Raw genomic sequence first — 27,476 nt, 5'->3', positions numbered from 1 at the left:
GGGAACGGAGGCTTATTTCAAACTAGGTGACAGCCTGGCTGTGCAAGGCCGGCCTCTTACCGTAGTGCGGGATGATGGCCCAGGCCATGGCAGAGGCGTATATGCCGCCGATCATCCAGAACATGCAGAGCCAGCTCAGATGCTCACCCCGCTTCTCTCGGGCCAGCACTTCCGCAAAGTAGGAGAACACGATGGGAATGGCTCCTCCAATCCTGCCCAGAGGTACAGAGAATACATGAAAGCAGGGACCCCACAGTCATGGGAGATACAAAGGGCAGAAGCAAAGCTCCAACAACACATGCACGCTCTCTGTTCCAGCAGAGCAGAGAATGTATGCTTTCTATTATTTTATAACTTTAATATTGTACTCTCTGTGTGTAACACAGGTTTATCATCCCTGTAAAATCTTGAACCTGCAATTAAGCTAGGTTACCAAAAGGTGGCAGTGGTGTCCCACTTGTGGTTTACAGATCTTCACTTCAGATTCCAATGGGCTTCCAGCTCAGTGTTGAATGTTCTACATATTTGTCAAAGATTACAATATTTGGTGCAATCTAGTAAATATTTGAATAAATGCATTTTTAAAAAAGAGATAAAATGATATGTTCCATCCAAGATGTGTGACTTTGGAAACAGCTTTATACACTTCTGGGAGGCTATCTCCAGGTATACTTACTCACGGCTATTTTTTAGAGATGTGAATACTGTAAGTAAGTTGTAGACATAACGCCTAGTGTTATGGTTTAAAAAATACGTTCAGAGCCCTGGCCAGTTTGGCTCAGCGGTTAGAGCGTCAGCTTGCGGTCCAGAGAGACCCGGGTTCAGTTCCCGCTAGAGGTGTGTACTTCGGTTGCAGTTTGTCCCCAGCCCTGGTTGGGTTGTGCAGGTGGCAGCCACTCGATGTGTCTCTTTCACATCGATGTTTTTTTCTCTCTCTCTCCCTCCCACTCTATCTGACCAAAAAATGGGAAAATGTCCTCAGGTGAGGATAAAAATATATATATTCAGATTTTTGCAAGGTAAATTGATAATAATTTCCACGTAAATTTGATGTCAAGGAGTAAAATGTGTTTATCCATTTAGCAATAACGGATTTCTTTAGAGCATCTAATATGATAAAGAAGTATTGGCAATGACCTTAGCAAATGCAATCTGGAGAAAGGCCATGTCTACAGGAAACGGTGCACAAATGAACTGCAGGATTCGTAATGTCACTCTGCCTCAGCTAGTAGGTCAAAATATGGCACCCAGTCACGGGTGTGCCCTGCTTAAAGTGACTGAGAGTTGTTCACTGCTGGAGATAGGCAGACCACTTAGGCCAGTATTTTTTAGTCTGTGGGCTATAAAATTAATTTAGTAGCTGTAAGCAGCATTTTATTTATTTATTTTTAAAATATGTTTTATTGATTTTTTAGAGAGAGAGATAGAAACATCGATCGCCTGCCTCCTGGGATTGAGCCTGCAACCTGGGCACGTGCTCTGACTGGGAATCGAACCGGGACCCCTCAGTCCATGGGATGACGCTCAATCCACTGAGCCACACCGTCCAGGCTGCAAGCAGCATTTTAAAAATTAAATAGAGATATTTGAGTGCCACTCAAGTAACAAGGATAAGTATCATTTCAGGAAACTTTGTCTCCATTATAAACATATTTATGTTTCGTGTGCATATGTATATGTGTACACATGTATATAAAAATGTGGAGTCCCAGTGTGTTTCTTAACAAGTTGCTATACAGAGAGTTTAAAAAGCACTAACTTAAAGCCTCTAGATCTGCTCCCTTGGGCTAGTTGTACCTAACGTTTCTAGGACCTAACACGGCTTCAGATGCAGCACAAGTCAGTGCCATCACACCAGGGGCAGCCGGCCAGGTCCCTGTCCATCAGCCAGACCCCCAAACAAGAAGCAAATGTGGGTGGCGCTGTCAGAGCCCCTCGGTGCCGCACCTCATCGGGCACACACAGTCCTCTGTCTGGCTTCCCAAGGCCCTCAAACCACGGGCCGCGAGTTGAATTGAAAAATTCAACCAAGATTTAAACAGATTGAAAATGGTTTCATTACAACACACAATTTTAATGGGAAATAAAATGTCTGTGTCATAAATCATTTGATGCTACTCCTTTTTCCCACTCGATGTGAGGCATCCGTTTCTCTGCATCAGGTCCCCCACCTGTGGCCTCACTTCTCAATGCGTAAGAAGAGTCCCAGTTTTTGTTGACTTTTCACATCCTCATTAATGTTTCGCCAGGATTCTGGACATTTCATATGTAAGAGCGATAACTCACACTTCGTGAAGACACCGTTGCATGTCAAGATATGCCAGGCCGCTCTGAGCTGAGATAAATGTACTCCAGGTGACTAAAATGGCAACTGGAAGACTGTAGACTCGCGTGTTAGTTTTAAACAAATCACTGAGAATAGAACACCAACAAAAGAGAATACCAACTTTTAAGGGCCTATAAGCAATCCACCTGGTTTTGACTCAAGGCCTCTTTTTTAAGGTGATTATTTTTGCATGGATGTCTCTCGGTGTTTGTAAGACAGACGGCAGGGCACTCCTACACTCTCCGTGGGTAAATGAATCTGAAGGGTGAGGAAGGGAGTATATTTAAAGCCTTTGCAAAGTTCTTCAGATTCAGAGACTTATAAAACAATCCAAACATTCACATTTGTTATTGTGGGCTGATCATCTGTTTGGGGGAAAACATTGTCCCTTGTGCGATGTCCTGTAAGCGAGAAGCAAGCACTACAGTGTGCCGTGAAGTCAACTGTTACCAGAGTGTCCGATCCATCAGAATGCTTATACATCGTGTATATCATTTATGTTTGCAAAGATGAAGCAACAGACCAGGGTGCTTAACAAGGAATTTTTCTCAGGACTGGATATTCAGTCTATTTCATTAGCAGTCAGAAGGGTCAAATCTTAATCATCCTTGGTAATAAGAGGCACAGAGGAAACAATTGAAAATCCACACTCTGAGTATTTAGGTAGACTCAAAATAACTGAACTGACACAAATGAAAGAGAACATTGATATCTGGAATTTCAGAGTTGGAATATTCCCTAATAATATTAATTTTAGGTTTTACAACTTTAATTATAGGAATGTAAAGAAACTAAAGACACTGTATTACAACACACTCCTGGGATGACCTGGGAGCCCCTCCCACCCACTCTAGGCGAGTGCGTGCACCCAGACACGCCGTCCCTCAAAAGGCCTGTGTTTGACTCAGTACTAGGCATCTGGTGAGTATCACGAACCATTTATTTTCCTCAGTAATTTAAGACAAATTCATGAGTGGGAGACTGTGTAAGGCAAAGGGTATATCAGCTTCACAGACAACTTTGCCTCTGTTGGGATCGTGACATACATGGTTCAGTCCGTATTTTCCAGCAAGCTGAAGGCGAAAGCCAAAGGCTCCTGTCTGCGCAACCGTGAGGAGCAGGGGGCAGGGGGGAGCCCGACTGTCCGCAGGCCCTCGAACTTCACAACCACACCTGTCACTCCGGGTCAGATGGCACCTCAGGGGTGGACTACGCTGGTCTGTGCCCGTCATACCGATTTATGCTGGCTGTTGAGATGGGGAGGGGGTTCAAGTTTCTGCAGTGAAAAGGGGAGGCTGTCAGAGATAAAAAGTGTACTTGTACTTAAAATGGCTCAAAGTGTGACATTATAGGGGAGAAATTATGGGATATCTGGTGACTTCTCGTCCTGAGGAAGGATCGGGGTAATCTGCTCCTGCTTGTGTTCTCCAGTGAGCATGTAACAAAGTCATTTCATTCCAACTTATTTCACCCTGTGACTGTCCGGCAGTCCTTGACCTCTGTCTTCCGCTGCCCGTTTCCCCTGGGAGACGCGGCTTTGTGGGAGAGCATAATCAAGGAGGAAGCTGAATAACTGTTGTAAGGTCACATGTTCATGCAGAGGTGCACAGAGGGCAAAGGCCAGCAAGAGCTGACTCTAGCATGGCAGGTTGAGCCTCGACCCAGGCACCAAGAGGTCGATTCCTGGTCAGGGCACACGCCCAGGGTGTAGGCCTGATCCCCAGTGGGGGGCATGCAGGAGGCGGCCAGTCCATGTTCTCTCTCATCGATGTCTCTATCTCTCGCTCCCTCTCCCTTCCTCTCTCTCTCTACAATCAATAAAGAAAAATTTTTAAAAGAGCTGACTATAGCAGCTTTTATTAAGACTAGTATTATGGGTTTATAAGAAGAACAGTAAATGGTGTAACTGAAGCCAGGAACCCAATTACAAATAATATGCATGAAAAATATCCTTTTAATCCTTACTCAGAACCAACAGAAAAGGAAGGCAAAAGCAAGTGGCACAGCAATTCAGAACCAATTAATTATGTTTTAAATTGGACACAGAAATAAATAGTCAAAAGTAGCTATCCCAAAGATGGACTTTTCAGCGACTTCCTCTCCATGAAAATAAATAGACTATCAAAGAGGAGGTTGCTCAGAGGCTTAGATGAAAGAACACAGACCTAATGGTCTCTGAATTAGCTGGGTTCACACAGAAAATGAGATTGCTGTATTGATTAGAAGCTACCTGGTTAATGCAAGTAATCAAGACAGAAATAGGAGAACACTTACTAGTAACCGAGCCACTCATCAAATCAAGAATGGGAATCTCCTGGGCCCAGCAGCTGTGCTAAGCTGGTGGGTGGTTTGGATAGATTTCATCCTCCGATCTCCGAAGCCACAGTTTACAGAATAATATTCTTTGATATAGGCAGTTGCTATTTTTCAATATTATTAACTATGAGTAGAATAATTGGTGGAAAATGACTACTTAAAAAATATTGAGATGTAAAAAAATAATTTGGGTAAAAATTGTGTTCCTAACAAAACATAGCTTCAATCCAACCCCTAGCCCTTGTCTGCCATCAGCTTGGTGCCCTGGGCCCCCAAACTTGCAGAAATCCATCCACGCACAGCAGCAGACCCGGTGCCACGGGGTAGGAGATGTAGTCATAGATCAGGATTCTAATGATGCCTGGAAAAAAATTAATCTAGCTACTGAGAGAACTGGGAGAATGCATTCATTCCCACGACACCTAAGTGGTGCCATGAACACAGATGATCATTATGATGAACTGTAAGAAATGATTATAAAAATATGCAGACTGTTCCAGACTGTACCTTTCTACTCATCCATTCCTCTACGCACCCTCCCCAGCCATCTATCATTTCCCAGCCACCCCTGCCCCAGCCAAACTCTGGGCCAGGCACATCACCAGCTGCTGGTGGTACAGGTTTGACGATCACAAGTTCCTGCCCCCCAGGAGCTCACAGAGTCAGTTCTAAAGAGCGCATGCACATGGCTAATGTTTCACAGTTACACATTGTGGATCCAGAAGAACTTTGCTGTTACTTCTCTCCTGAGATCAGCAGCACCTCTCTTCAAGTGTATGCAGGGAGTGTCTGAAAGGTCAACCTTACGCTGGAAGTTCTCATAAAAGTTATTGTCTAAGACACTGCTTTCTGATAGAAATACCATGTGAACCACATACATGTTTTAATTTTCTAGAAAAGTTGTTAAAACATGGCAAAAAAAATCAGGTGAAGTTAATATTAACATATATTCATTTAACCCAATATATTATCATTTTGACATGTGATCAATATAAAAATCATTAATTAATGAGTATGTTGCTAAGTTTTGAAATGTAGAGCTAAGTATTTGCACTTAGAGCATATCTTAATTTGGTCCCATTTCAAGTGCTTGGCGCTACCTGTGGCCTGTTGGACACCACAGGCCTAAGGAAACATTGGGGTTTATGATTATTTTTTGATTAACGCTGTTGCCTCATCTTCCATATTGGGAGAGGTCTTTCCATTTTGATTCTCTGAATCAGAAATCTTCCTGAACTGGTCTGTTCAAAACATCTGTTTAGTGGCTGCCACGTATCCATCCGAGCAGTGTGTCCTATGACTCTGAGACAGCACAGCCTGGTGGTTCTGAGCATGGGCTCTGGAGACAGACTGCCTGGGTATGAGTACACCACTTACTGTGTGACCTTGAACAGCTACTTAACCTCTCTGTGCCTCAATTTTCTCATCTATAAAGTGGATAGAATAGTGTCTTCTTCCCAGGGTCACCATGAGTTTAAATGAGGCAATGTTTATAAAGTGCTTGACACAGCACCTCTCACAGGGCAAGCACTATGTAGGTGTTTGATAAAACACACTTTTAAAGTTTTGAAAATCTTAAAATGGGTCTGCATTTTCCCAATATGATAAGGAAGTTGACATATCTTAAGAGAAAGACTACTTTGAAGGGAAACCTTATAGTTTAGAATTAGACTAAAATGCAGAAGACCTGAGTGAGGGTCTATTGAACATTTGGAAGTCAATCTATCTGCACCTCAATTTTCTAATTTAAAGAAGGCATAATATTTTGGCATTCCTAATTATTTAAAAAACATTGTGGACATAAATGAAGAATTCCAGTTAATGGTGATCATTTCTACAAAACAAAGGCATTTTGGTTATTATAACTTAATATAGTTAGCTAATGGATGGATATTGCAAAGAGCTATGAAGTATGCATCTGTGACGCTCCGTACGCAGAGGGAGTACTATCCATCCACTTATGATAGACAGACACACTGAAATTCCATCTTACTTTCTGTTGCTGTCATATGTTTCTCCTGACCTTCATTGCTTCGCAGCGCCAGGCCCTCAGTGAGCAGCTCCCAACTCTGACATTGCCCAGCATCCGAAGCATTATCATTCCCATAATTAATAGTGACTGGAAGCAAATAATTTAATCAATGGTGTCAATTCCATCTCCCATCTTTCTAATTTTCTGTAACGAAAGAGGAGAGAGAAGTGTCTGTTCCCTGGAGTGAGATTCACTTAGGAAAGTGAGAGGCAGCTGAATAATTGGAAATGCTCTATTCCTCATTCCCGCAAAACACTGTAGTCCCCGGCAGGAAATTTATTCTTGGCACCGAATAAATATTGAAAGTCACACAGAATATGACAGCTGGACATATTTATGTTACTAAGAAAATATACTCATGACTTGGCATGGTGCATTAAGCAGAAAGCACACACAGAGGCAATGAAACCATAAGCCAGACAGTCCTCAGGCTAAAACCAGAGCTCCTTCCAATCTTCTTTTTATGCAGAAACAGGACTATAACCTAGCACTGCTAATGATGCTTCAACAACCTGTGGCGTTTATCAGTAAAATCAACACGAAGGCATCTCAACCTTGGATATAGGATGCAGTTTCATCGTTCACGGAGTTGCTAGTTCAAAGGACTTAACTGCACCTTAAGTCCTAGCTGTGTGATCCTGGTGCCATTACTGGATGGTGTAGACTGTGACCCAGCAACTCTCTTCCTCCTCTGAGATCCCAGGTGTGTGGAACCAGTGGAAGGTGCTGCACCGATGTGAAGATCCCGTCAGCTGTGACAGAACGGGACCTGGGAAGTAACCCCAAGGTGGATCAGGGACCCACTGAGAACACTTCGAGATGAACATGAGCTAAAACCCCATTGATCATCTGGCCTCCATAAGTCCCTACCCTGCCTGGTGGACCACACTGACGTGTTAGGTCTCCGGGAACTAGTGTCGGTTCAGAGCCAGTGCCTAGCAAATAAGTCCTGAAAAGTCTGATTATTCTTTTCCCTCATGCACAGTTACCCTGGTAAAAGCTGTAGACCCCTTGGGGAAGGCTCGGAGAAAGACGAACAGTATGAATGTTTAGTGGTGTACCAGGATCCTTCCTCAAGGGGACCCAGTTTCCCCTTTATTCCAGGGGTTCTTCATCTGTAAATTGGCCCAAGTCTGGGAATTGACTGAGGGGCCATGACTCTGTGTTTGTGATTCAAGTTAGGCTTTTGTGCACTTGACGTTCTCACTTCTGCTTACAGATCAAGTGGGAATTCGTAAACTTCATATCTATTTCATTCCTAGGAGCAGTCCACATGAGCCTGTGCAGTCAGACTATCCGAGCTGCTACTCTGACTCCTTCCTTCACAGTAACCATGCCCATCGTGGGTAATTAAGCTGAAAAGAGCAGATACACTTGTCTTGTCAGTTCCTACCCTCTTGGAATTCTCATGCTGGTAGAGCAGGAAAATAAACACATAAAAAGCAAACATTTTAAGGCATTGATAAGTGTTACCAAGAAGACAAAAGAGAACTAACTGCCAGTATCTTTTAAGACACTGGGAGGTTGGTCTCAGGATGGCTTCTCCGAGGCTGTAAGTGCTGAGGGGTCTAGGAGAGCCTTTAGAGTGGAAAGACTCGCAAGAGTGATGCTCCTGGGGAACATGCAGAGCATTGGAGGGTCTGAGCACCAAAGGCCCACAACAGAAAAATTCCCAACATTCTAAAACCTAATTTCCTCGGTCATCTAGTTTTCCTAAGTTTGCAAACCAGATCAGATGCGAATGGAGGGAGCTGCTTAACTAAGTAGATATACCAAGATCTCTTGTTTAAGGGCTCCAGGATGAAAGTCTAAGTGTTTGGCTTAATTTTCAATGATGTAAAGTTAAAATAAAAAGGGAATACATTGACACTTCAACTGCTTATGTACTGAGTTCATAAGTAATAGGAATTAAAAGGGTTTAAATATTATATGCTTTAAAAAATAAAAACAGCTTTTACGTGGAAATTAGTCTTTCATTCACAGTTTCATCATTGTTTTCTCTCATGCCCCTTGTTATCTCTGTTCCGGCACTGACTAGCTTTTAGCAGGTGGAGAATGGGCGAGCTGTTAATGTGTCTTCCTTCTGTGACTGGACTGAAAGCATCTTGGGGCCAGGGCTCCCTATACCCATGAAAGGTCCTGGTTTCAGGGGTAGAGCAGGTGTTAAAGTGCTGTTTTTTAGGTAAACTGGAGAAAACAGAGACTTGGCTGAGACCATCCAGCAATTCAGAGACAGGGTATCCAGATGAAGTCGAGTTGCTGAGAGAAACCTAAGTGTCTACTGATAGATGAATGGATAAAGATGACACACACACACACTGGAATATTATACAGCAACAAAAAAGAACAAAATCTTGCCATTTGTGACAACATGGATGGATCGAGAGGATATTATGCTAAGTGAAATAAGTAAGGCAGAGAAAGACAAATACTTTATGGTTTCATTTATATGTGGAATCTACAAATAACAACAAATGAACAAACAAAACAAAACCAAAACAAACTCATAGAAATAGAGACCAAAGGGATGTTTACCAGAAGGGAGAAGTTGGGGAAGGAAAAGGGAAATACAATCAATAATATTATGATAAATTTGTGTGGTGACAGACAATTACTAGAATTAGTGGGGTAATCACATTGTAAGGTGTAAAAATGTTGAATCACTACACTGTACACCTGAAACTAATACAGGGTGGGACAAAAGTAGGTTTACAGTTGTGAATATGTGAAACAGAGTTTATTCCTATATTATTATCTAATTATTGTATTATTTTCCATACAATTGTGAACCTACTTTTGCCCCACCCTGTATAACAATATAATATTGTATACCAACTATACTTAAATAAAAAACATCCTCTGTCATTGAGGTGGCACTTGACACATTACATGTCATAACATGACCCATAAACTCAGCCAAGGAAGAACAATACCTTTCTCCATTTTCTTTAACTTCATTTCTCAGGTCCCCTCAGCTGCTGGATCTCACCTGGGCCCAGGTGAGTAAACTCACGTGACTCCTTTTAGTCCTGCCCCCGCCCTGGAACTCTCCACCTATTCTGGGGAGCTGGGAGGCTCCATTTTACTCGCCCTGGTTTCTCCCAAGTCTTTTGCCTATGGGTCATCCTTTCTGTTTCTCCCATGGGCAAGCCTTAAAATTTCAAAGCCAGAAAATGACCTTTTTTCTTTTCCCTCTGATGTCACTCAGGCAATGAGCAGAGGCAGCTTACCTGAAGCAATGGGAGGAAGAACAATGAGACAACAGGAAGTGCCCAACCATGGGGGCGTGTCCTAAACATGACCCCACATTCCCTCCTCTACCAGGTAAATCCATGGGGGCGTGTCCTAAACATGACCCCACATTTCCTCCTCTACCATGTACTTTTAACACATTATCTCACTTGATCCTCACACTCCAAGGTAAGAATGTAAAGTATTAATATCTCCCTTTTCAAAAGATGAATCAGACTGGAGAGTGACTTTCCCAAGGTCCCACAGTAAAGTGCAGGGTGGATGGGCCTGGATTTCCAGTCCTATGCCAACTTCCCAAAGGCACATGTGCTTGCCTCTGGTATCACAACTTAGAGAGCCTCGCTGAGTTACCGATACTCAGGCTGTGCTTTGCTAGGTAAATTATGTTAGTTAGAGGTCAGCAGCCCTGCACTGCTAGCTGAAGAATGATTTGTCCGCAACAGGGAAGAAGATGATGTCATGAATATACCCAAGCAATCTCTGCCTCTGCACTGCCCTTGAATTAGCTTCTGGACAGTCCATTAATTCTGAGTATTTCGCAGCCACCATAATGGACCTTTTCTCTGCAATCAACTGGGTTGACCATATCACAATCCAGATTAGTAATTAAATCGCCGTAATGATTTGGCCACAGTCAGGTTCTTTTGAGTCTATGAATATGGTTGACATTTCCTGGAGAAGACTGCAAATGGAAAGGACTGGAAAGTTCAGAACTTAGGCTATTAGCCTTCTCCTGACAGGCTAATGGTATTCCGTAGGTAATAGAAAGCAGAAGGAAACCTTGGCCTTTTGTGGTGGCAAGAATGTTTTATCCTACGACCCCGAGAAGGTCCTTTAACAAATGGCCCCAAATAACCTGTTCTTCCTCCGCTATCTCATTTCACTCAGTATGAATCCATGAACCCTTGACTCCAGGCACCGAGTTACCTCCCACGCCATCAGTGTCTGCAAGCCAATCTCACACAGAGCTGGGAGAAAAAGCCCCCTTCCTCCATCTTACCAAGCAAATGATTGATTCTGATCATTTTTTCCCCAGGGAGCAAATATTTTTACACTTTCCCAAACAACCCAACACTCTAGGTTTACTGGAATGGTTTACTGAAATGTATCCACTCTGGGGCAATTTCCTGAAATGTGTACAATTTTGTCTCACTGGCTAAGGGCCTACTGTGTGCAGGGTGTAGCATATGAGGGGCTACAAAAGATGTAAAAGGAACATCAGAAAAGTGTGTGGATAACACACCAGTCTCAATTAGGACACAAATCTTGTGGCAGAAAATGATATAAAAATTTGAAATTACTTTGAATGAGTCATAAAAGTGAGCCATTATTCTGCATGTGGAAATCTTTATACTCTTGAAGTAACCCACTTATGCATCTTTCTCTCTGATGCTTTATGTTCCTACTAATCTTAGCTCTGATTTTAAAGTACTACTATATGTAATTTAAACAAACAAACAAAAAAACATGTTCTAGTTCTCTGACCTTCTCTTTTGGCAAAACTGTGTTTTGTTGCATGGGTATAACAACCACAACTGATATGCTTCTCAAATTAATAACCTGGCACTGTCTGCTCTCCTTTCTTCATTTATTTATTTTTGTTTTATATGGGTCCTATAGATTCATCATATGTCAGACACCTCAGAAAGAATGTCTCTAATGAAAGTAAAGTTCTCAAGTACAAATCAGAAATGTTTTATTTTTACTGTTTTTTTTCCCTTATCAAAGCAGAGTTTCATGGACTCTCCTAGTTGAGCTTTTGGACTTTCCTAAGCTGTGGATTGACTTAGTAGTAACAAGTGCTCAAGCTTTTTAAAGAAAATGACTACACTGTTGGCTATACTATGCATTGCACTTGACTAACAGCAACTCCATTAATTCAACAAAAGTCAGGAACTTAAAAAAAAAACAAAAAACCCTATTACATCTCAGGAAGATTTCCTACCTAGTTAAATATGCTGTTAATATAGATCAATAAAACAACATTTACTGGAAATACTCTCATCTGGGATTTAAGAGAATGCCTGAAGGGTTCAAACCTTTAATTAGTTCATAATGTAGGACCAGAGCTATTTCTTGCTTAAATTCAATTTTCAGAAGAGAAAGACATTTATAAATGTGCTCTGCCATAGAAACAGCTTCCCATTTAGGACAATACCCGTTTCCTAGAAGTAAAACACTAAAAGAATCAGCCACGAGAACACAGACATGTGTTCCCTTCTCTTCTGGATGTAAAGGCTGATAATTATATTTCTAAGAACCAGCATTATGGCCCATAAGGCTGACATGAAGATAGGGAAGGAGATGCGTTAAGGGATAATTTCTTGGTAATGAGGTCCTCTAGAGTGGAAACACTTACAGTTATGAAGAATAAACACATTACTATAAAATATGAAGGAGAAAACCTTACCCGAATCCGGAAAGCAAGCGACAGAAGAGAAAGAAGCCATAACCTTGGACAAATGAAGAAAGGAAGGCAAAGAATCCGTTGACAGACATGCAAATCAGAAGAGACTGTTTCCTTCCCACTTTGTCTGCCAGTCCTCCCCAGAAGAACGCCCCCACCATCATCCCGAGGTAGACTATGCTGCCTGCAACACACAGAAAACAAAGAAACACGTCAGAGGTTGGGGATAAGGACACAGGTAACAGCAAATGAACAGGGACAAAGTACATTCCAGCATTCTGCATGGGAAATATTTCCTTTTAAAATACACTCATTAGGCCCTGGCCGGTTTGGTTCAGCGGTTGGAGCGTCGGCCTGTGGTACAGAGAGGCCTGGGTTCGGTTCCCGCTAAGGGCACGTACCTCGGTTGCAGTTTGTCCCCGGCCCTGGTTGGTCGTGCGGGTGGCAGCCACTCGATGTGTCCCTTCACGTCGATGTTTCTCTCTCTCTCTCCCTTCCTCTCTCTCCCTCCCGCTCTATCAGAACAAAAAATGGAAAAATGTCCTCGGGTGAGGATAAAAAAATAATAAAAAATAAAATACACTCTTTAGGACACACAAATCGGCGTTCCAGATGGAAAGTAAGTTCTGTGGGCTACCTTTGGCTGCCATGCCCAATGGCCAGGGCAAAGGACAAAACAGCCTTGTTCTCACCAGCCCTGTGGGGACAAGTACAGAGTGGGCAGGCACACGGAGTCTCCACACAGAACAATCCTGGAGGTTGACTTATGGTCACGTCACCTTTGGTCTGAATGGCTGACTTATCACAATGACAAAGCAAAGGTGGGGGCTGAGTCAAGGGCTCCCAGGTAAAGGAGATTCCCCAGCCTGCCTGTGGTCTCTGCCTGCAGCACATGACCTGGGCCAAGGTCAGCCCCTTAGGAACCCGTTAGAGGATTCTAGGGGTTCTTTCTCTCTAATCCTTTCTGAAAGCCCGGGCCCTTCCTTGGGAAGGAAAGAAAGCTACAGAAGGTGAGTTTAGAGATGACAAGATTTAATATGAAAATAGTCTCAAACTCCATTCATAAGAGAAACCTTTTTTGTTGGAGTCAGGAGTTTAAGGAGCCTAAGGAGAAGGGAAATAGCTGTTAGTACTTTGGGAATTAGGAAACTCATCACGGCTGGCTTTGCTTCTATACGGGAAACGAATGGAAAACTGAGTGCTAGATACATGTGCCTCTCGTACACACTTGAATTTTCTTTCACTTGCTTCTTCTGAGAAAAACCAGGCCCCATAAGCCCTGTCCAGATTCCTTCTCAGGATCAAATAACATTAGGTGTGGCAAATATTAGTCCAGGGAGCTTTCCCAAAGGGTGTGCAATGTTTAGGGGAAATGTCATAGTTAATCATGAAAGTCCGTTATATCTGAATGTGGAGTTACAAAAGCTGCAGCTACACCTTTCATTTATTTCTGCCTTTTCCCTTGCTTCACCAAAGCCTCAACAAAACAGCCCCTTTTCAAAGGCACATCCGATATACTCAGTAGCACCTAAATAATAAGAGGAAGAAAAACACACACTGATTTATTGCTTTCGATTCATTTGGAAAACAGCTTATTTAAACATTCACCCTGAATTTGTTTGCTTAACACACAGTTAATGGATCAATAGGAGACCCAGAAAGAATACATTTGGCAAAGTCTAGTGACCCTCAAATCAATGACATGCGGATGCTGCTTAGCAGATGGCCAGGTACAGACAGCCACAGTGAAGGGTCAGTGTTGGAGCAATTTCAGAATAAGACAAAACAAAAGTTATTTTTGTCTAGCCTGGCGCACTGCAAAGAGGTGGTTGGGTCAGCCTTGCCTAGGTGGGGATGGCATATTTTTCTTTGTGCTACGGGCTGACCATGCGCAGGTCATCCTTCTCAATAAAGAGATTACACATATCATGGGACCCAATGCTTGTCCAGGAGACCATGTAAAGAATGTATCAGCACAACGCAAAGGAGTTCCAAAAGCAGACAGATGCACCCAGAGAAACGCGTATGCAGCATGCTTCTTATTTATAAGAGGCTCAAGTTTGCTACTTGTGTCTCTCAGAAGAATAATCAGTAGCTAAGCTTGTTTGAATAATGTCTGTGTCTTTAAAAATGCCTGCAGATCAGAAAGTGAGCTCCCATAGATCAGGAGTGGCCCGTGGCCGCTGCAATCTGAAGACTCGGGAGTCTTCTTTGGAGCTCCAGCCCCAGGAACAAACAATGGTCACGAGCATTTGCTGAACCTCATTTACTCCTCAGGATGACCCTTGGAGGTTAATACTACGGAAGCCCAGTTCACTGGTGAGGAACCTGAGTATGGAGAAGTAAATGATTTGACCCCAGAAAAGTGAGTGGTGACTACACTCTAGTCCATCAGCAGTTCCTTTTCACTGTATAACGTGGTTATGGACCCTTTAACAACCCTGGCTGCCTCCTGTGAAAATATCCCGGTTTGTCCAGGCCCCTGGGGGGGCGGGTACCACCTAGAATTGAAAGCAGGACCTCACATGTCTCTGAGGTGCCTTTGCCCTGGTCACCACCTTCATAGAATTAGTGAAGTTGGGGGTAACGGGAAATGATTGGCAGGAGCTAGGGAAAATGGTGCCTCATTCTATCCCAGGACAGGAGAGGGGCACACTCCTCCCTAGACATTCCAAAGGGGCACATTCCCAACCCTGTTGGGGGAAGGGGGTCAATGCTGAAAATAGCTCGGTGGTGCCAGAGGAAAAATGAAAATCCAAGCTCTTGTTAAAAAGAACAGGCTTCTCTGCTGTGGTCCAAGGAGGGCAACTCTGTTGCTTTCCTGGTGCAGGAGCGACAATTCCAGCACTCTAAGGCCCATAATTGGGTGCCAGGTCTCCCCACCCAGCAGGAGTGTGGGACACAGCCCAACCGCAGGAGCTTCCCAAAGCCCAGAGGTAGTCCAGGATGCGCTGGCTGAGCTCACTGGGACTTCGTGATGGAGACAGCTTAGGGACGGCTAGGGGTGAAAACCCTCATTTCCCATTAGCACCTGTCCTTGAGCCATTTGAAAATAAAACCTTGAAATAACATGTATTAGGGCTTTTAATATAGAAAAGAGGGAAATAAAAATGGCCCATCCTTCAATTCCCCCAGATATCCCTATTAACATATATTTAAACAAGGAAATATACCTAAATGGCCCAAAATTCAAACCACATAGAAATGTATACAATGAAATAAAACTTCCTTTCTCCTCCACCCTTGACCCTCTTCCCAAAGGTAACTATTACCACGTTTTTCTAACTCTTCCAGAAATTTTATTCATATAAATATACAAAAATGGATATCCCAAATATATAAAAAAAGGCAATTCCTATTGCCTGTTAAGTAGAGTTCTTTCCTGTATAATGTTATTCTTTTTTCCGTTTGTGCTTAGGATTGCTAAACTAAGCAAACCAGAAATCAGCCTGTCAGAATTTTAATAACTACTTCGAAATACATCTCATATGTTTCAGAAACGCATTCACTGCCGGCTATTAGGGGAAAACCCAACAGTTCTGTTTCCATCTTGTATGATCACTATGCCTAAAATAAACGCACTCAATCTCCTTAACAGAAAGGATATTAAATTCAACTCTAAAAAACTAGTTAAGCACACACGTTGCTGACTTTTCCTGAAGTGGGAGAATGCACGGATGCAGGGGTCACAATCCCTGACCCCAGAGGAGGTAAAGCACAGCAAACATCCATCCAGTGCCTACTCATGCTAAGGCCAGAGAGGAGGGAGACGTGTCACACCCATTATTTCCCACCACCCTCCCGACAACCCCACCTGATCACGGCCACTACAGACACGGGCATCCAGGCCAGAACTTTCCATGGCCTCTGGGAACATATGACCAGGACAGAACAGTGCCGAAGTGTTCGCTCAGGTACCTGGGCTCTAAGTCCCTAAACTCTCTCCTCCATCAAGATGGCTTAAAGAGCTCCTGACTCAGTGAGGGAGACGCTGGGTACATAACTCAGTGAGCCCAACCTGAGCTGTGCTCTCTGATGGAGGGTAGCTGGGACCAGAGGGCGGGAGGTGGCTACTGATTCTGACTGTGGCCTGTGGGAAAATTTCACTGAGGAGGGAGCAACTGAGAAGATTCCGAAGAACAAGAAAGATTTCAAGACCATATTAAATTTCTCCATAAGTGACAGGTTTAGAAAAAAAAAAAGTAGTATTAAGCTGTATCTTTACTTCTACTCTGGTTAAAAATATGTTTCGGATTCTAGAATAATAATCGTGTACGCCTGTGTTGAATTATTATTGTTAATTAGACTGTTCCATTGGGCATGCCATGGAGAGAATTAAGCCTACCTAGTAGCTTACTTAAAACAAATAGCACAAGTCAAAAGTTTAGTTGTTAATCCTGTGATCTAACTAAAGCCAGACTTTTCAGTGTTGGCAAAGGCATTATGTGAATAAAAGTGAAAATTCTGGGACCCTCAGAGCACAGACTGACTCCTGCCCTGTCTTCCCATTTCCACTTTGTTGTGAGGGGGAGCTCATGAAAACTCAGACAGCTGCGCTCAGACACAGACCGGCCTGCTGGTCCTCTGCTCGTGCTGCTGCCGCTGCTGCTGGGCAGAGTTCAAGGTATTTTAGTTCCCTAATTTTGCAGGAAGGAAACTGAGGCTGTGAGAAGTCAGTATTTGAAATGAGGTCTAGATCCTCGCCCCTCGGAGCATACGCCCTAGACCCACAGCACTGGCACCCTGGGGGAAATTGCTGGAAATGCAGACCGTAGGGCTCCCCGTGACCTACAACCCTGCACTGGAACAAGATGCCCACAGATCCGGGTGCACTTTAGAATCTGAGAGCACTTTCAGGCTTTGGTGCTTTCCAGAAAAAACACAGAACCTCTCCAAGACTTTTTAAAGTTTGTATGTGTCTAATACATTTGAAAGGAGAAGATGCAGTTCATGTAATATTGAAATTCCTAAGACACAGAACAAGCAAGATTGCCCTACACAGGCTGACGGTTTCTTAAGGGCAAATAGACTGCAGGCCTCCTAGGACCTGTCTTCCTCAGGACTGGAGGCAGACCTCCCAGGTTGAGAGAGGCCAGGCTGTGATCCCCAGATCCTTTCAGGAATCTACTGAAGATTTTGATTCAGCTGGGCTTTCTGGAGGTTGAACTGGCCTGAGAAATAAACAGGACCAGAGGCTCACTCTGCTCCTCCCACCACAGCAGGGCTGCAGGCCATTCTCGGCCAGCCCAGCCTCCCAGTCTTGCAGAAGACAAAAGAGGCCTCAAGTATGATTTCCCCTTAAGGTATTTCTAACATGGGGCTAATTCCACTTTATTTAATCATAGTCTCATTTCCCCTGACAATACCACATTTCCATATCTGTCTCTTTGCTAAAGCCGCTCTTGCTTCTTTCTGACAGTCTCTCAGGGGCCGCATCTTTCCCCCACTATCATTTTAAACCACCCGTGAACTAAAAAGAACAATTTTAAGAAATGATCTGCAGTGTTTTTCTCACAGTAATTTTTAGCCAATTAATTTTTTTAAATTGTCCTAAGTACTTCAGTTATCCATGACCAACGCAGTACTCTGTAATTCATTGGCAATGGTCACACTGGCTTTGTATAAGGGGATTTTTCTTAGGTTAAAACAAAATTTTAAGTCAAAGTTAAAAAAAATAAATAAATCTTTAAGATTAACCATGACGGTTCTGGAAATTGTTGTTGAAACCAATAATAGAACATGATCTATTATATTCACAGGATTAAGAAAAAAATATTTTATTGCCTAAATTGTGTTCATCATTTTTTAAGATATTACTTCTTTCCCAAAAGGCAGGTGCATTTATCTCCCCAAAGGTAGGGATTTGTCCACCTAGCCAATGTTTACTTAACCAGTTTAGGATTAACCAACCCACCTACAAACACTGAGAGCTATTTCCCTGAACTCTTCCTCGAACCCACCCATCTTCCTGCTGCTTCCACCAGCAGCATTTTAGGGTCACTGCGTTTATACCCAACCTGTGTACGTCAGTTCTGCTTATTATTAATTATATATTCAATGAAACATCAATCACGTGAAAAATAAAATGTGAATGTGGAAGGAATCAGAGCTACTCCTGTAAAAAACTAAGAAGAAAGACTTGGGGAAGACTAGTTGCAAAAGAAAATTACTGCCACCAAATAAATGTGACCAATACAACTCTAGAAGACTGAGAAAACCATAGCTGAGAGAGTGTGTGCTAAGGCTGAGCCCTCACCCCACTTGAACGAAATTAAAACTGAAAACCAAAGCCGCATAATGGCTGCGGCAATGCAGGAAGGACGGCAGGATGCTTCGTTTGAACGTCCCCTACTCAGGGGGAGTCTTTGCTTCTGCATCAAAAGATGGTCAAATGAACGTATGCTTAGATTTTAAGTACATATGTATGTTTTGCATATTTTCTTCCTTTTACCAATTTTTTCATTAACTGGCCAATTACCAGTCTAGAGTTAATTAGATGGGGTTTCTAGGTAACGGTGTTGGTCAGCCCTGCAAAGCGGGCCCAGGCTTTCTCTTCTGTCTGGGGGAAGGAGTATAGGGAGAGGCAGGGGAACCTCTCTCCCTTGCTAGTCTCTTATGGATCCTCCTCACCTACCTACCCACTGATGTGGAAGCTTTCACAGCTGCTGCCCCGTGGTCACTGTTCCTGGCCCCCAGAATGTTTGGCTATGAATGTGGCCATCTGTTGGCAAGACGCCACTGCAGTCTGTCCCTCCCCAGCGGCCCCTGCACCCACCCAGTGCATAGAAGGATGCAGTGTCTCCTTCTTGATGTACAATTTGCTGTTCCTCATCATCACTGGCTTTAAATTCTGTGCTTGAATTTTTAAAAATGATAACATATAACCCCAAGTTCAGTACTTGTTGCACTGGGTTATTTCACTGAATGTGCTAAGAAGTGCACCCGTTACTAAAGCACAGGGGTTGAAGTAGGAAAACTGTTTCGTTGTTGCTGCTTTTGTTTTTTACCAAATGCAAAATGTTTCATCTCCATTCCAGCAGCACTGACCACCCTGAACTTCGGGGTCAGGCAGCAAACAGTTAAGAGCTCAGGCTCTTGAAACACGTGGCCCAGTCATGACTCCCTGCTCTACCGTTTGCTAGCTGTTTGATCCTGGTTGAATTACTTCATTTCTGCGTGCCTCATTTTTCTTCTCTGTATAATGGGGCTAAGAAGAGGACTTACCTCACAGGGTTTTTGAGGAATTAAATGGAATAAAGCATTTAACACTGTGTGAAACATAGCTGTTCAATAAAAACCAAACCAAAACAAAACAAAACAAAAACCCAGCTAATATAACTATTGACGTTGGGGACAGAGAGAAAAGGAGAAAACAAGTAGTGATAAAAAGACAACAGGGAGAGGGGCTGGCTCTGGAGCAGTGAAGAAAGTGAAATCCCAGCGTCTGGCCTCCCTCCGCTCGAGTTCGGGAAGGAAACCACCGGGAACAGCACTGCAGTAGTAACCTGACTGTTTAAATTCAAAGACAAGGTTGTCTTTGCAACTTGACACTATTTAAATAAACGATATTTAGGCTTTTCCAAAACCAAGCCCTCACTTTTTCCCATTATTACTTTCAGTAGCCACGACTAGCAACCGTTATGTGTTCAAATATATCTATGGACTTTTACAAAAATCAAATAAAAGTCAAGAAAGTAATAATATCAAAGGCATATGTACAAATGAAAAAAAGAAAAAGAAAAGAAAAAAGCCCTTTGTAATTTGCAATGGAGAACGTTCGCAACAAAAGCCAGCTCACCTTTGCTGGAAAGAACTGTAAATATCAGATGCAGTCCACAGCACCCTCTGACTGTTACATTTGGAAAGTCTGACATTTAAGTTTGTTGGTCCAGGCAGAGGCTGATGGAGCTGCTTATACAAGCAGGTAATGCCACAGCAAGTGATATTACTACTTGTTACCTAGGTCCACCTGGGCACTACAGCCCATGAAGCCCAAAGACATCCTTCACTGAATCCAGCGAGCCAACTGTGGAGAGAGTCCTAATAAGGAAGTCCAACGGATTCTCTAATCTTTCCTCGAATGACTAGCGTAGAGCTTGTCCACTGAATAGGGAGAGAGATATTAAGATATTTTTTGTATGTATGGCTCTGCAGAACCAAAAATGGACAATTATAGCTCACTTGGTATTCAAAGCAATAAACGACAAGTCTTAGGAGTCAAGAGCACTACAGCAAGTCCCTCTGTAGTGTGCCACGGATATCACATATCAGTTCCACACCAGTGGGGCCCCGTCTCGGCAAATTCCCCCACTCCGAGGCCTGTGCTGAGAAAGAGAGGTGGGAACTGGCTGAACCCCTTTTTCAATAACACCCATCACTGAGCCCACGGAGGAAGTGAGTGGTCATTACCCCCACGGCTGCGAGGTGTGAGGGGAGGGGAGGAAGAGCACGGAGCAGCGAGCAGGGCCCACAGACGTGAACCCACAGGCCCTTGCTCTCGAGCAGCTCACAGCCTAGTGCTGCAGTTGTGGTCAGTGGCTGCACTTTAGAATCACCAGAAAGCTTTTTCTTTATCTAATTTTTTTTCTTTATTGGTTTTAGAGAAAGAGAAAGGGAGAGGGAGAGGGAGAGAGAGGTAGAAACATAGATGAAAGAGAATATCGATTGGCTGCCTCCTGCATGCCCCCCACTGGGGATCTGGCCCACAACCTGGGCACGTGCCCTGACCGGGAATCGAACCTGCGACCTCTTGGTACATGGGTCGACGCTCAACCACGGAGCCACACCAGCCAGGTGAATTACCAGAAAGCTTTAAGAAAAGGAACAAAGATGCCCAGGTCACACCCAGCCATTCTGGGGCAGGACTTAGCAAGAGTACTTTTTAAAATCTTCCAAATGATTCTAATGTGAACCTGAGGTTTTAAATCTTTGGTTTCCTGGGAGATCAAACACATGCAAAAAAAAAAAAAAAAAAAAAAAAATTGCCCCCAAAATGAAACACATGCTGTAATTAGGTTGAGTACATTATGCTTAGGGGGGTGGAGGGTAGGAAGGAGCGACTTATTCACTCCAGAGAAATTCGAAAACCTCCCCCAGAAGGTAACACAGGGAGTCATGCTGAGTTTTGAATAATGAATAAGAATTCTCCAGGAAAAAGGGGAAAGTTCAAGGGAGGGAAGAAGATCAAGTTTAAAGGTTTGGAGGCGCGTCAGGTGCACAGCACACTGAAGGGACTCGGTCAGTCCGGGAGGGTGGAATGTAGTTTGTTGGTGAGGCAGTGAGAGAGACAGAGATGAGGCCAGAAGGTAAGCTGCCGTCAACCCAAGGACTGGGGCTCGATCCTTTGGGAAACTAACAATCAGACTGGACATCATTCGTACCGCAAAGATCATCTCAGCAGCCGTGTGGAGGACAGACAGCAGGGGGAAGACAGAGGGAGGGGAGGCAGGGCTTGGACCAAGGTGAGGCACCTGAGGCCTGAGGAGCCAGGAGCGTGAAGTCTAAGGAGGGCCTCACTGTGGTGCCAGCTCCCCCCTTGCTCGTCTCCGTGAGCGAGCATGTCCTTAAACTTGTGCTCCGGCACCTCGCGCCCCTCACCCCAGTCCTGGCCCTGGAAAGACCAGCGGAAGGAACACCACTGAGAAGGTGACTCCAGTGGCCCAGGGAAGGGCTGCAGACAGCCTGAGCGAAGGCAGGGGCAGGAGGCTTGGAAGGGGAACAAGGCTGGAGGTGCGTTCAGTAGCCAGTTCCCAGATCTTGTAAACTGAGGGACGAGGCAAGGAAGTGTGGGCGTTGACACCGGGAATTTTGGCTCGGGGCAGGTTGTGATACAACAGAGAAAACGAGAGGAAGGCAGGCCCGGCTGGGCCCACTCTCATTGGTAACCCTCGCCACACTACATGTAAACAGGGCAGAGGAGGGCAGTACAGGCGATACAAGCACACCAATCAGGCAGTGATCAATAGTTGATCGCCTGGAAATGCTTCACGAAGGAAACAGGGCTCGAGGGGAGCCTCAGAGAAACAGGAGAATATGAAGAAGAGGATGGGCAGGACGGCGCTTTTGCTCACCCTCTGGCAAGCACAGCCAGCCAGGGAAGGTCTGGACTGGGCAGGAGCGGAACATTGGGAAGGTTAAGAGAGGTGGCTGGGTTGGGTGTGCGGAGAAGTATAATTCCACTGGGTAATTGAGAGAAAATCCTCAAATAACAGGCTAAAAATTTTTAAATTAATTACATAATCAGATATCGGGGAGTCACTGATGAATTCCTGAGTGGGGGGTTAATATAATCAAAGCCCTTGTGTGAGCCCAACCCGTGTGGCTCACTAGCTGAGCATCCACCCATGCACCAAGAGGTCGCCGGTTTGATTCCTGGTCAGGGCACATGCCCAGGTTGAGGGCCTGATCCCCAGTGTGGGGGAATACAGGAGGTGGGCAGTCGATGTTCTCTTTCATCCTTGTTTCTGCCTCTCTCCCTCTCCCTTCCTCTCTCTCTCAAAATCAATTTTAAAAAAATATTGAAAACAAAAAGCCCTTGTGTGAAAAGACCCGGACTCTTCAGATAAGGACTGGCAAACTTTTTCTGTACAGGGCCTGATGAAGCATTTTGCACTTTGCAGACCGTGTGCTCCGTTGCAGTGACCCCAGCCTGCACCGCAGCATGAGAAAAGAAGTCAGGGATGGGAACCTGTGGGAAGGACATGAGAAGGGCCAGGCACAGGGGAGACATTCTCAGAGGTGGCGTCTACGTTTCTTCTACTTCATGCTGGGTAACTGCCTGACCAACAGAATATGACAAAAGTGACACTATATGACTTCCGGGACTGGGTCATCAAGGCCACGCAGCCTCATCTCACTCACTAGAACACTTGTTCTTGGATCCTCGAGCCGCCTCCTGGCTACCCTGAGAATGCCATGCGGGAGGGGCCGCCGGTGGCTCCATCCTCATCATTCCCCACCGAGCCCAGCTGTCAGCAATCCCCGCCCAAGTGTCAGCTGTCTCCAATCCTCCAGCAGTCCGTCTGCCAGCTCCACACCACTGAGTGACCTCCGCTGGCACTTTAAAGAAGGACCACCCAGCCAAGCCCTGTCCAAATTTCCCATCCACAAAATGTGAGACATGATAAAATGAAGATTGTTTAAAGCCACTGAGTTCTTGAGTAGTGTGTTATACAATAACACAGATCTGGAAAAGCGTATTCCTTAAAACACTTTTAAAAACACTTCACTCACTGGGATACCCAGATGATAAGAAATGCAGTATTAAGAAGCATATATATTTCTTCAATTTCATTTTTAAGGAAGATCAACATGGTTTAATTATTAATATTTCTTTTAGTATTGGACATCATTTCAAAAGAAGAACATAAGCAAATCCACCTCCCCCGTAATTCCAGTCACGAACAAAAGTGAGTGGGGGCCGGAAATGAAGCTAGAAAACGCTCCCTCTGGCTCCTGTCAAGTCTTTTTGCAGCAAATCCCAGGAACGGTTTCCTAGGTTTGGTTTGGTTTTGCTTTAATGGGTGGGTTTTAAACATAGTGGAGAGAGAGGAATTAAGGAAATGGGACCAAGACGAAAGCAGGGTTGTTTTACTGGTGGAGGTGGGAGTGGGTGATCGGTTTTAAGATGGAAGACTTGATCGTGACTGCAAGGAGAAGAAAAATGCATTAATTAGCTCCTCGCGGGAAGAGCACGGGGACATAAATTCCCCGCTCTCCGGAGCATGCCAACCACAGTGTGGCTGATTAACAAAGCACGGAGGCAGAGGAAACAGAACCTCAACTCTTCTTGGAAATGGGCAGCAGATTCACCATCCTGGTTTTCTCTGTACAACTGCCCTCCTCCAAGCTGAAATCCTCCAGAATCCTCCCATTTCTCCCATCTTCGGTCTCCACAGTGGGGTAAATCAGCGATCATTTAAATCTCACAGCACAAATTAGATTAAACATATTAAACTTTGATTCACTGTTGGCAGGAGGGGGTGGGGAAGAGACCACAATGCCCACAGGGTTGTCACAAATGACAAACTGCTCCTGGGGCCAGGCTGGAGCCTCACAGCTGGGTGTATAGATAAGCAGAGCAGTGCCATGGGAAGGGTCCGAGGGCTTTGTGTCTCATTCACACCCTCAGGACAGCACCACACCAGCCCACCCACCTGCGACTTGCCCCATCCCAGTGGAGAGATGCTGGGAGGTACAGGGGTGGACTGCTGCTTGTATTGTCCATTTCGGCCTTGTCTCTCTCAGTGGCCCACAGGCTGACTTTCCCAAAGAGACACTGACTCATTAAACTTCCAGGCTGTATGCTTAGTTTTCATTTCAAAAGTTCCAACTTCAGCTTTTGGAAATAATAAATTATATGTAGGTTTCTAGATCTACGTCTTAATTGCTTAGCAATTTAAAATACAATTATAGATAATTTTCCTCAAGTTAAGGGCACTCAGGACTAGGGTTAAGAGTATCCCATCAGCAAATCAAGTCTCACACACCAAGTTGTCTGGAACATGGGGAAACTTAGCACTATTTAACCCTTCTTAGATCCAATTTGCTTTCTGCACTTCAACAATTTTAACTGTCACTAATGCGCAAACGTTCGCAATTCTATTGTGCAATTTTTCTTCTTAATTAAAACTATATATATTCTCCCACTTTAAAGAGTACATTCTCTTTTTAATTGAATTATACCTCATCCCTGGGCCATGTGTGTAAAATCTAATCATGGTCAGATTTTCTTTTGTTTTGTAGTCAAGAGCGATAGATGACAATTTGTTTTAGGTATATTAACTAGTGTTGACAAACTCTAGCCTCTAGGGGGAGCCAAAGACTCTCCCTCTTTTGGCCCCGCAAGGAAAAACAGATCTGAATCTGTGAAGAACAAAATGGAAACTTTAGAAACTTAAAAATGAGGTCTGTGTAGTTGGGGTGGGAGATGATCTCTTCATTTGGATCATTTCTCTTCTATGGAGTGTTTTCTCATGTATCATCTCCTGCCCCCACATCCCCCTACTTCCTCTCTCCCTCTGTCTCCCTCCAGCTTCTCTCAAGAGCTGCCACCCAGCCCTCCAGAAGACATCTCTGACCTTTTGGGAAACCACTTCTTTCCTACCAACCACAATATTTTCCCACGAATCAACAGCACTCTTCCACCGGCACGGTTTTCATAGACAGTCAAATTATCTCGCTACCCAGCAAGCTGATTCACCCAGCGCCACCTCCCTCCAGCCCTGATGCCATGTGCTGTGGCTGCTAGGACTGGGTTCCAAGCAGCATCAGCAGTGTCTGGTGGCTTCGGCAACTGGTTTCACGTAAAGGAACCAGCTCAGAACATTCAATATTATTATCACCAACCTGCTGACGACAGGATTCACCCAAACCTTTGCTAATCGGGTAGTGGTTTGATACAGTTGATAGATTCCCCTGGTGCCACTGAGGGATTTACCAGTTTTGTTCTATCTTCTTTGACCCAGTAGTTCTCTCAGCTTCAGAAACAAAAATTCTAACTGACAAGCCTAAGATAAAATACACCTACTTAAGCCTTTGTAATACCCCTAATTCCTAGTTTTTCACCGCCCTGCCAGTTTTCAGCTACAGCTGAGGAGGTTCCTCTGAATATTACGTCAAGTTTAGATGCTAAGTACAGTGCACTAGTCACAGAGATCTGAGCTCATCTTGTCACACCAGCAAATCGGAATGACAGTCATCCTAGTGAGTCTGGGGACTGGCATGCTTCTCAATGGAATCACTAGCCGAAGCTCCCCAACTACTGTCCAATGTTCTTGGATTAATTCATTTTGCACATACATTCAGAATTCTCCCCCAAAGGATTTGATGGGACAATTGTTCATTTTTCACCTACTCTGTCCAATAAAATGTAATTTATGCCTGGTCGGTGTGGCTCAGTTGATTGAGCATGAATCCCATGGACGGAGAGGTCCTGGTTTGATTCCCGGTCAGAGCACATGCCTGGGGGCGTGCAGGAGGAAGCAGATTGATGTACCTCTCTCACCTTGATGTTTCTATCTCTCTCCCTCCCTTCCTCTCTCTCTAAAAATTCAATAAAGACATATTTTTAAAAAAATGTAATTTTGCCCTGGCCGGTTTTGCTCAGCGGTTAGAGCATTGGCCCGCAGAACAGAGAGTCCTGGGTTCAGTTCCTGCTAAGGACACATACCTCGGTTGCGGTTTGTCCCTGGCCCTGGTTGGGGTTGTGTGGGTGCCTTGATGTGTCTCTCTCACGTTGATGTTTCTCTCCCCCCTCCCCCATCTAAAGATAAATGCAAAAAGCGTCCTCAAATGAAGATAAAAAAAAAAAAAAGTAATTTATGCTCCTATTTTGCTATGTTTTTCTTTCATGCCTAGTTAGAAGAACTGCCTGACATGGGAACCCAGTTAAGTCAGCAATACTTTAAATAACAGTTCATTAATTAATGGTGAAAAATAGAGGGAGGCTTGCTGGAGTACTTACCACAGCTACATTAGTACCAAATTAGTTCCTCAAGATTAATGTCACACCAGAAGAATTAATTAAGCAATGGTGTCTACAGGGCAGTTTTAGAGAGTAACAAAGGAGCAGAGCAGGGGGTTTCTCTTTGGGGTTAAACTGGTCATCAGAGCATCCCTGGAAAGCTCCCGGAGTCGCATGTTCTCAGAAAAGATTTTGTTTTCTATTTTATGAGAAAATCTGGTGAGAACCTTTTTTCTCTGAACTTCACAGTGCACACTTATTAGGATGTAATTTAGGCGAGAAAGGTGAGGGCTGGCAAGAAAGGGGAGACACTCAGCGGAGAGCATCGTGGGAGCAGAGAGGTGTGAGCGAGCGCGGTGCGTAAGAAATGCAGTGCGGACAGAACCACCCCACCCAGGACAGACCTGTGACAGGCCCCGGGGCAGAGAGCACCATTGCCCCTCTGACACCATCTCCAAAAGGACGTTAGAAAGTTAGTGAGTTCTTTTCCACTCTTTGTGGACCTGCCACACATGAACACTTCTACAACTGTATGGAGTCTTCTTACACTTTCTGCTTGTTGCTTGTCCGCTTTTGTTTTTGGCCAATGTGATTAAAGGTAGTAAAGGGGTTTCACCCATTTCTGTCTGACCTGGACCCAAGGTAGGGATGTGACCCAGGGTGAGGAGTTCTGGTGGGC

General features: G+C 44.3%; 1 protein-coding gene across 2 annotated transcripts in view; it reads right to left on the bottom strand.

The window, feature by feature from the left end:
• Window positions 1–27,476, bottom strand: part of SV2C (synaptic vesicle glycoprotein 2C) — a 134,256-nt gene that overhangs the window by 82,830 nt on the left and 23,950 nt on the right. For both annotated transcript variants that reach the window (XM_036279819.1, XM_036279820.1), the window contains exons 2-3: window positions 12,337–12,517; window positions 61–212 (exon numbers count right to left, since the gene is read on the bottom strand). In XM_036279819.1, the coding sequence (XP_036135712.1) occupies window positions 61–212; window positions 12,337–12,517 (333 nt within the window). The remainder of the gene's footprint in view (window positions 1–60; window positions 213–12,336; window positions 12,518–27,476) is intronic.

The sequence above is a fragment of the Molossus molossus genome, unplaced genomic scaffold (genome assembly GCF_014108415.1).
Source record: "Molossus molossus isolate mMolMol1 unplaced genomic scaffold, mMolMol1.p scaffold_m16_p_3, whole genome shotgun sequence".
Lineage (NCBI taxonomy): Eukaryota > Metazoa > Chordata > Mammalia > Chiroptera > Molossidae > Molossus > Molossus molossus.
This window is presented reverse-complemented; position numbering and strand designations above follow the sequence as displayed.